Source organism: Oncorhynchus gorbuscha, linkage group LG21 (assembly GCF_021184085.1).
Source record: "Oncorhynchus gorbuscha isolate QuinsamMale2020 ecotype Even-year linkage group LG21, OgorEven_v1.0, whole genome shotgun sequence".
Classification (NCBI taxonomy): domain Eukaryota; kingdom Metazoa; phylum Chordata; class Actinopteri; order Salmoniformes; family Salmonidae; genus Oncorhynchus; species Oncorhynchus gorbuscha.
The window spans coordinates 54772792-54783057 of NC_060193.1; the positions used below are offsets into that span (position 1 = coordinate 54772792).

Here is a 10266-nt window from a genome sequence, read left to right on the forward strand (position 1 = left end):
TGTAACGTTAAAGCTGCACTTTAACCAGGCGCTGTCCACTGTCATGGGGTGCTGAAAGTCCACGTTGGGGATTCTGCCTTAGTCGCTGTCCATGGTGCTGAAACCTGCGGTGCAGATTCTGTATTTATATTTCGTGCCTTCAGAACTTTCACTCCTGCGTTAAATTGGACAAAGTCACCACAGTACCATCATTTGCCGTCTCAATTTACACCACAGGAGGGCGATAAATGCGCATAAAATGCCCTGGTTTAAACTGTTCAAGATGCATGGGCGCTCTGAGCATGCGGTTGTAGAATATGTACAGTGGCTGGTGAAATTATTATTCAATTCAATAGATCTTTATGTGTATATTAATGAAGTCAACTGTGTATTCTTGTAGATAAAATATGAATGGTTTAGCCAATATCTTGTGTTATCAAAAGGTAGGCTATGCTCAAATAATATTATTTCCACTTCGGATGTAATCTCTCATTCTTTGTTTTAATAAATATATTTGAAACAAAAATGTTGCATCTTCTTTAGGCACATTTTCACAGAGCACAGTGGCCGTCTGCTCCTTCTTTACGGACAAAGACAATGTGTTGTGCATTGTCTTTGTGGTCAAACAAATCATTGTCACTTATCAATGTGACAACTGTGAAGTTTGAGGAGAGAAGGCTTGCACGCACCTGTCCTAAAATCACTAATTAGGCAACAGTTCCCGCGGTGGATTCAGCACTTTGGGGGTGGAGACAGTCTGTAGCACGCCACCATCCCTTATTGGGTGACATCTGAAAGCTCTAGTCCTGATGGACACTAGAGCAAGCGAGATACAACCCATACCCAAATCACAGTGTGGGCAACGGGTGAGCTGAGACTTGAGTGTAGCTTACCCCGTCCACCATTTAATAAAACATATATCGGGTATTTGTACTTTTCCATCCAACGGATGCAGCAGTGATGAACCCCCAGATAATGACGGATGTCAACGGCAACAGCAATGCCGCGAACGCAGAACTGGAGGTGAAAAAGCTCCAAGAGCTTGTTCGGAAATTGGAGCGGCAAAATGAGCAATTGAGGACGCGGGCGAACGGTTGCACTGGCAACCCCCACATTCTACCTCCCTCCCCGGCCTACATGGCCGGGAGCTACTGCATACCTAGCCCGTTACCGACGCTACTGTGCCAGTCTTCCTTGGAGTCATTTTTCCCGTTGGACGAACCGTTCGAATATTTCCATTCGCATCATGTTGATACTGCTCTCGAGACGGAGGCTGATTATATGGAACGTACGGTTCTGGATGAGGTGGACATTCTGGACCTAGATGCTCTATTCTCAATTGAAGACTCTGAAGCTACCTGGTAACTATTCCACAATATCCAATGGTTTGTATAATGTAGTTGACAGGTTGCAAATTTAACCTGACAGATTTATTTGAAACTTGCAGTCCTTATTTGCATATGACAATTGATCTGTCATATACGATGGTGATGCAGTGTTCTGTATATTTTTTTTTAGGATATGTGACTGTTACTCTGGTTTGGAAAATAATGATGTACCTGCAAATGAGACTCAAATCCCAGTAGGAATGATATACGACAACAAAGCCACACCTTCGGGGCAAATTGGACAGAAATATGGCGCTGACAATTGTTCCAATATCATTCGATTTTTCTTTAGCGAACACAAAACATCGATGTGTTGCAGTTATCATAGTCAACGATTATGATTGAGCAGACGGCCACTGTGCCCTGTGAAAATGTGCCTGTTGAAATGGAGGCTAGACCGCATCAGTCTGAGACATGTCGACTTGGGGGTGGACGACTGGAAACAAGAAGTGCTATAATTTTAGTGGTAAAACGTATGCATAAGAATACCCGCTGATAAAATGTGACATTATACTTGTGACTCAATCTTTATTATGTCAAATCCATTATAGTGCCCAAAACCAATTTTGGACTGCAGTCAGAATTGGCTGCTCCACACTATGCGCCATGGTTTGCACTTGTTGGCTACAATCAATATGATTCTATTCTCAGGTCCTAAGTGAGGTTGTGGCTTGATGTACATTTTTTGGGATCATAGTAAAACTGGAAAATGTATCCTTGATCTGAAACCAGGCTTCCCTGTAGGCCCATAAGGGTTGATATGGGACTATAGGGCAGTAAAATCCTCTTCATTCCTCTTCTGGCTCTCATCCTGTCTTCCCTGCAGGCTGTATGTGTCAGCCAAGGCCCGGCTGTGGAGGGAGAGCCTTGTTACCCCCCTCCAGTGGAGCAGACAGGTCCTTGACAGCCCCAGAACAGAGGTGGAGTCGGCCCGCTCACTGTGCCTCAGGTTGGACCAAGGTATGAGGAGGGGTGGAAACTAGGGACCGAAAAGGGTGGATAGATGGATGGCTATATAATAGACCATTGGTTTCTATCAACCTGACAAAACGTTTAGTTTTTTCAAAGACTTTCTTTCAACAGATGGTTATGATTCTACTTTGCTGTGTGTGTGGGTACATGGAGGTGAGGGGGGAGGCACTGTGATGCCTTGAGCTCAGTGTGAAACAGGTCCTCAAGTCTCTCAGGATTATGTAACCAGCCAACTCCAGACTATTTTGGACTCTGAGATAAAAGTACAGCACCTTGCCAGACAGTCACTAGTCACACACAGCACCAGCTACATCAAACTACACACAGTACTGGCTACATCAAACTACACACAGTACTGGCTACATTAAACTACCCATAGTGCTGGTATCATTAAACTACGCACACGACCGGCGCCATTAAGCTACGCACGGTGGTCACGCACAAGCGGAGTCACTCCTGAAAAGACAGCCGTATACCAACCTACAGACCCACACATTCGCACCATGGTTATGACAGTGAGCGCGTTCATTTCACCTGGCTAGGTGATAGAGATCACATTCTAATTCACAGCATCTACCTGAAGAAGGGTTGCAGTAGAGAGGTGACCGGGTCCAATGAGAGGCCCTGAAGTGAAGGTGATTGAGATCACATTCTAATTCACAGCATCTACCTGAAGAAGGGTTGCAGTAGAGAGGTGACCGGGTCCAATGAGAGGCCCTGAAGTGAAGGTGATGGAGATCACATTCTAATTCACAGCACCTACCTGAAGAAGGGTTGCAGTAGAGAGGTGACCAGGTCCAATGAGAGGCCCTGAAGTGAAGGTGATGGAGATCACATTCTAATTCACAGCATCTACCTGAAGAAGGGTTGCAGTAAAAACACTAGGCTACCTGCCACCATTTCATCAGTGAACTACAGGTAACCGACAAAATAAAGGGAACAACAATATAAAGTGTAATACTTATAAAATATACTTTTATCCCTCATACTAGTGTTGCCTTTATTTTGGCAGTTACCTGTATTTTACTACAACATATTGCTGTAAGGATCTATACTAGAAGCCTGTATATTAATTCCACAGTAGCTGTAACTGCAGGAAAAGCCTTCCACTGCTTTCACACTTGACCTACTATCTGCCTGTTGCTACGTTCACAGGGCCTCCCTCGGCAACCAGAGGGGTAACCATGGTTACCGTGTTTACATGAAAGGCACCTCGCCTCGATGCTGCTAAGTGGTTTATATTCTTAGTGACAGGTATAACATAACCCCACTCTATCTGGTGCAAGGATATATGCAGCGCTGTGTTGAACAGCTCACAGTTGAACCACCACACAGAGAGAGAGAGAGAGAGAGAGAGAGAGAGAGAGAGAGAGAGAGAGAGAGAGAGAGAGAGAGAGAGAGAGAGAGAGAGAGAGAGAGAGAGAGAGAGAGAGAGAGAGAGAGAGAGAGAGAGAGAGAGAGAGAGAGAGAGAGAGAGAGAGAGAGAGAGAGAGAGAGAGAGAGAGAGAGAGAGAGAGAGAGAGAGAGAGAGAGAGAGAGAGAGAGAGAGAGAGAGAGAGAGAGAGAGAGATGATTTGCTTTCTCAGCTCTGCAACATTTATTAATCATTCTCCTCTCTCTTTGTTCTTTTGATCCACCACATCTCCTCTAGATAGATTTCTGTAAATATGCTAAGCTGGTGTTCATTCCTGTAGGTCTCCTCTATGAATATATTTCAGAAGGTGTGTGTGGTCGCTGCTCCGTCCCTGGTTCTGGCCCGTGCTGAATGGGTGGGTTGAGCAGTGTGTGTGTGAGGTTGTGAATGCAGCTTTGTCTCCTGGGCATTGGACAGCAGATGTGTTCCCTGGCTGCTACTGAATAGTGGTTCTGTGACTGTCACAGCAATGTGACGCACTGGGTGTAAGGTAAACAACCGCTTCACACTGCTGACCTCTGTTCCTTGTGAGGGGCCCGGAAAGCACTGACAGCTGTGTGTGTTTTGAGGTCCGATAGAGTATGACATTGCCTTTTCCCCTCCCTCCCTCCTCCTACCTCCGTAGTCCATAGGTGGCGTGGGGTCTTCTCCAGCCACTCTTCCCCTGCCCTCCCCCTGAGACGTGTAGCTGGAGTGTCCCCCCTCAGTGCCTCGTTCTCCAGGTCCTGCCCCACCCCTCCGCCCGCTAACAGACCTGGTAAATACACACACAGATTACTATGTGACACGGGTACATATTTCCATAATGTTACCATAATATTACCATATGACATTAGTTGAACTATGGGGGTTTCATCCTTGCAACCTGATCAGGAGAATCTCTTGTCCCTATTGAGCAGAATCAGGGCCATATTGAGCAGAAAAATCCTGGGCTGTGTTGAGCAGAAACTCAACACTCCTGATCAGTTCACCAGGCGAGGAAAACCCCTGGTTCTTAGACATGAGGGTTACTCCATCCATGATTTCACGATTGAAAAAAATACCACAGTCTCTTCATTGGAATAGTTAAATTTTTTCTTCATTGAAACAACTCTCCATGATTCTCTTTCTCTCCGTTTTATCCTGTCTCTGTCCCCTCCCTTTCTTTCTCCCTCCATCAGCCTCATTCTCCTCACCCCTCCATCCTCTCCTCCACCTGTCCCTGACTCCTGTAGGGAAGGCTGAGAGAATTCCCACATTCCTCCCAGCCAATCACTCAGCCAATCACAGTAAGCCTCGCTCGCTCCCCCGCTGGCTCACGTTGTCTCAGTCTCTCTGTCATGTCAAGGTTTGCGTCTCAATAGTCTGTTTGAAACAGCTTCCTCTCCTTGTCTCCTCTCCTTCGTTCCTGCTGATGTTAGACATATGGACTGGTGAAATACCTTGAGTTTCACCTACTGGCTGTCTTGTCAGATCAGAATAGAGGTGGACACAAGAAGAGAGGAGAGGAAGCCGTTATAGACTATTGAGAAGCCCCCAAGGTCATCATTCATCATTTGTCACGGCAAGAGAAGGAGTGTTTCAGTGTGTGTTCAGTTTCTGCTACTTCAGGTGTTTGCCATGTGAAGTTCAACATTGTCCCCTCCCCATCGCACTGACTTGAGTGGAATAGTCCCTTTGGTGAAGGAAGCGCCACATGTCACACAGCTAGGTCGAGCCTGTGGGATCTGGTCGGCGGCCATAATGGAAAATGGCCATGAGGGCTTAGAGTGGCCATAAACACAAAATGGCCTTTTCTAGCTTTGTCTGTGATTTGTGGTGCTTCTGGTGCTTCTATCACCAAAGGCACAATTCCATGACGTGGCCTCCCTACTAACAGTGACTGCAATGTTTCTTAAAGGGAGAGTGATGTTTTTTTGCTGCCAGTGTGCCTTTATCTAAACTAATCTTGCTTTTCATCTGGTCAGTATTCTTTGTGTTCATTGTTAATGTAAAATCTCTGCAATGTAATTTGTCTGTGATCTGACCTCTGAACTGTGTTGTTGTGTGCTAAAGGCCGCAGCCTCCGGCGGTTCCTCCTCAGCCCCCAGTCTTCCATGGACAGTGAGCTCAGTGCCTCCGAGCTGGAGGATGACTCCATCACGCAGGGATACAAGCTGCAGGATCTTGTTGACGTCCAGGTCATGGCTCGTCTGCAGGAGGACAGTGAGTCTCTCACCCTTTATTAAAAACTGTTGTCGTCACATAGTTATGACTATATATTGTTTTACATAGTAAGAGGTGAGTTTTCCCCCCTTTCTATGTAAAAGTGTGGAAAATGCTTTATAAATCAGGACTTATTATTATTATTTATTTATTTATTATTATTATTAACTATTGAATAGGTGACCTGAAAGGGATTAACTCTGGGCCCCAAGATGAAAAATATGGCCCAGAGTTGTTCCTGGTCAGTTCAAGTGGTCTTGGATTCCTGGCCATATTCTTGCCCTTTATTGTTCCTCTCTGTCCTTATCTTCCTCTGTCCTTCTCTCCCTTCTAACACTGTAACCTGTGATACAAGACCTCAGGCTTCATCCAGGCTTTATTAACCTTAACCTCAGGCACAGAAGGTGACGACTGATTGTGTGCGCGTGCGTGTTTGTGTGTTTGCGCTTGTCCGTATTTCCCCCTCCTTCAGGTCTTCGTCAGGACTACGCCACCACCTCCATCAACCGCCGCAGCGCCAGCTTCTCCTTCCTCTCCCTTCAGCACAACGGCGAGGCTGACCTGGAGGAGGAAGAGGATGAGGAAGAGTATGGGCAGCTACCTCCTCCCCAGCCCCGTCTGACCCGTGTGGGACCCACCCTGCAGCGCGGCCTCTCCCACTCCCACACCTTCTCCAGCATACGGGACTGGAGGAGGAGCACAACCAGCCTCTCCAGCCCCTCCAGCCCTCAGTACCCCTCTGGAGGATTCTCCTATCAGCCCCCACCCCCACCCCAGGCCAGCCCCACACTCAGCACCTACACACCCGAACAACAGGGCTTCAGGCCTGGATCAGGTGAGCAGGCCTGGCCCATGCAGGTACTTGGGTTGCATCCATTAGAGAAAATGGGAGATTTTTTTGGGGGTAGTTGCACTGGACTCCTCCATTTTTGTATGTGTGTGTGTGTGTTCTTCTGTTCGGTGTCTATTGGACTCAACCCTGGCCCTCTGTTTAAGTTTATGAAATCTCACACTTTCTAATAAGAATTCTTGCTCTGCAAGACTTTCTTCTAATAATGTTTGTTTTCTGTGTATTTATGTTCGCTATATATTTTGGGGATCACATTTGGAATGCAGATATGAGTACATTTTTCAAACAAGCTTTGTTTTCTTGATGGAACATTTGCACAACAAAGTACAATATTAGTAGGGCTACAAAATAATTGACACACGACATGATGGCCCTCTTAATAAAGTTATACTAATCTATTTCTAGGTTTGTTTTCAACTTGTCATTGTTTATGTTAATGGAGGAAGAGGTCATTTTAAGGTCACCCACTCATTAGTTACCACCTAGGTACTTCCCTAGCCTGTTGACTGTACTGGCAGACTACCAGGGATGTGCTCACTGTAAGCCTCTTGAGACACTGACTGATCCGTAAGCTCTTGGAGGCTATTCTGTTTCTGTTCTGGGAGCTGAACCGGAGAGGGACACTGAATAGAGGGTGGTGAGATTACAGGAGATGTTTCTCTTTGGGGCCTCAACACTGGTGTTCTTCAAGAGAGACTAGTGAGTGGCACGTAATTCCTCTTGAAGAGGGCTCTATGTGGAATCTGAAATGATAAAGTCTTAGTCATCTAGATCTGTGGCCTTGAATTCATACAGGAATATTGCGTGTGTGTGTGTGTGTGTGTGTGTGTGTGCGCACATTCTATTTAGATAAGCTGCGGAGGAGCATGCCCAACCTGTTCAGGGCTCCCAGTGTGCCTAGTCCACTGAGCCCAGCCAATCACATCGGCTCTCCTTCCACCCTTCGGAACAGTCTGAGCTTCGACTCGTCCAATGGGCTGGCCAGCAGGCTACAGTCCTCCAGTGAGATACATTCTTCTTTGTTTTAGCTCTGACCATACACATACTATAAAACTGCAGGGCTTGATTGACTTTCCAAAATTCATCAAATTGAAAATAATCATTCTAAGTAGGTAGTGCATACATTATACAGTACATCTGAGGAAAACATGAATATTATATCAATCCATTAATCTGTATATGATCTATTGTCAACCCTCTCCCCACTAGTCCCTTCACCCGGTCAGTTGCAGAACAGAGTCCAGAGTGTGGGGAACTTCCAGTCATTGTCACGGCAACCTCTCAAAGCCACAGCCTACGTCAGCCCCACTGTGAAAGGGCCAGTTACCATGCCGACCTCCCCCAGTCTGCAGTCCCTGAGCGGCATCCCCCTCCCCAGTAAACCAGCCGTGGGGGTTGGGGGCACTCCTACACCCCCCCGGAGCAGTCTGCCCCGCCCCGCCTCCTTTATTGGGACCAGCGCCACACCTCGAAGCAAGATCGCCCAACCCACACGCAGGTAGGCTACTATAGGACACAAGGGGAGCGCCAACAAGCTCAACTAGGTTATTGTTGTCTGGGATCATAATTTCCTATTTTTAATCTCAATCTGATCTTCTTTTCCCCAGTTTATTGACGCCTCCTAAGAGCTTGTCCAGCCTGAGTGCCCTACGAGACGGGAGCTGGAGGGATGGCTGCTACTGAGAGGGATGGCTGCTACTGAGAGAGGGATGGCTGCTACTGAGAGAGGGATGGCTGCTACTGAGAGAGGGATGGCTGCTACTGAGAGAGGGATGGCTGCTACTGAGAGAGGGATGGCTGCTACTGAGAGAGGGATGGCTGCTACTGAGAGAGGGATGGCTGCTACTGAGAGAGGGATGGCTGCTACTGAGAGAGGGATGGCTGCTACTGAGAGAGGGATGAATGGAGAGATGAGATTCAGAGAAGAAGAGCTGGCAATGTAGATAGACCCTGCTGGTTGGGGTCACTCACTGCCACACAAAGTCTTCTTGGGGAATTGAGAAGGCAGGTCAACCAAACTATAGGGAATAACAACCTTGTGTAGAACGCCCTCATGATTGGGTATGTGAGGTGTGGTCAGCACTCAGTCAAACATGCATTCTCCACCTGTCCAATTTGGTCTGTGCCAAGGGGAATCCCCCTGTTGATATATTTATGCACTAACAAGTTTTAACCACGTTATGGTTACATTAACATACTAAAGAAAGAGCTGCCACTTTATGCTAATTAAGCCACATAATTCGTTTTTTTACTTTGGAATTCTGATTAATAAAAGGTGTATCTTCTCTTAATGGAGAGCACCAAATATGCTGCTAAAAAAAGTCTAAATCACTCCCTGTTGTCTGGGTGGGTGTATTTGGTCTAATTTTTACATGGCAAGGTATATTTAAAATACATCTTATGATTAGTGTAGGGACGAAAGTTAACTTTCAGTGTGCATTGTTGGGATGCTGATCGTATTGATGCAATATTCTTCATGATTTATTTTAAAAAATTTATGTGAAGCATATTAACCAAATTTAAAGCTAACGTCTGAATCTGTTTACAAAATGTCTCACCAAGACAGGGAAATGACTTCAAGTTGTGTTTTGGACACTTTTTAAACTATAAAGATTCACTGGTATATCTATGAAATATTTGTAATTGTTGCACTGATTGTACTAGTGTGAATTGAAATGTAATTGATTTTGTTCCTTTTATTTGTGATATTGCACTTTTATGGTTAATTATAATTTTGTTGATGAAGAGCACAGGGTAGATGTTTTGTTTTTTGGGCTGAAGGATTACTTTTTAAAGATCACTTACATTGCATTCTCTGTCTGTTTAATATTTTTTTCACTATTTTTCAAAAAAGCAGGTTAGTCTTCATGGCACACCTCACCATCTCTTTCTCCAAAACATTTTTTTGGCTGTATTTAATTGAATGAGTGTAGTTGTTTTAAAAACTAAAATTAAAGATTTTCAAATTATAAAAAAAGTTACTTGGACCTGATATTCAATTCTGTCTCTAGAGTTAGTAGGCTACTGGTTATTTTCACAGGTGAAGTTCTTACAGTTTCTCTATATATGTCAGATTGATTGTAATTCAGTTTCCGTATCAAATGTCATGTAACACTTTGTGTTTGAAGCCTATCCCAACCCTTACCTTAACATTTAAACGTTAATGCCTAACCTCAAAAATGCGGCGTTAATGTCTAAGCACTTAGAAATTTGACGTTTGAGTAACGTGGATGAACGTGTAATTCTGATTGAGACTGAGCGCTAGTTTCAGCATTACTAGAGTAGCCTACATCAGATCAGTATTTTATTTTGTCAGGTTGCAATATTTTAACAGGCAAAGCCACAGGCAGGCATATGCCTGTATCTGTAGACCTACTGTGCATAACATGTTCAAAGTTTTAATAAAAATATCGTTCCCATACCGGGAGTCGAACCCGGGCCGCCTGGGTGAAAACCAGGAATCCTAACCGCTAGACCAT

At 45.2% G+C, this 10266-nt stretch overlaps 1 protein-coding gene across 2 annotated transcripts; it reads left to right on the plus strand.

Annotated features, from left to right (window-relative positions):
• Positions 1-737: 737 nt before the first annotated feature.
• Positions 738-8565, plus strand: LOC124007708 (SLAIN motif-containing protein 1-like). 2 transcript variants are annotated; one of them, XM_046318416.1, is made up of 9 exons: positions 738-1340; positions 2194-2327; positions 4379-4510; positions 4914-5021; positions 5788-5937; positions 6410-6772; positions 7637-7789; positions 7997-8285; positions 8395-8564. In XM_046318416.1, the coding sequence occupies exons 1-9, from the start codon at positions 940-942 to the stop codon at positions 8468-8470; spliced, it is 1806 nt and encodes a 601-aa protein (XP_046174372.1). In that variant the 5' UTR covers positions 738-939; the 3' UTR covers positions 8471-8564. The 2 variants fall into 2 exon arrangements, with proteins under 2 accessions (XP_046174372.1, XP_046174373.1); XM_046318417.1 differs by lacking the exons at positions 4379-4510; positions 4914-5021 and having other exon boundaries at positions 8395-8565.
• The last annotated feature ends 1701 nt before the right edge of the window (positions 8566-10266 follow it).

Coding starts and splice junctions, on each gene's coding strand:
- LOC124007708 (XM_046318416.1), top strand. CDS start 940: ATGAACCCCCAGATAATGACGGATGTCAACGGCAACAGCAATGCCGCG. Junction 6,773..7,636: donor GGGCTTCAGGCCTGGATCAG/GTGAGCAGGCCT, acceptor CATTCTATTTAG/ATAAGCTGCGGAGGAGCATG. Junction 7,790..7,996: donor CAGCAGGCTACAGTCCTCCA/GTGAGATACATT, acceptor TCTCCCCACTAG/TCCCTTCACCCGGTCAGTTG.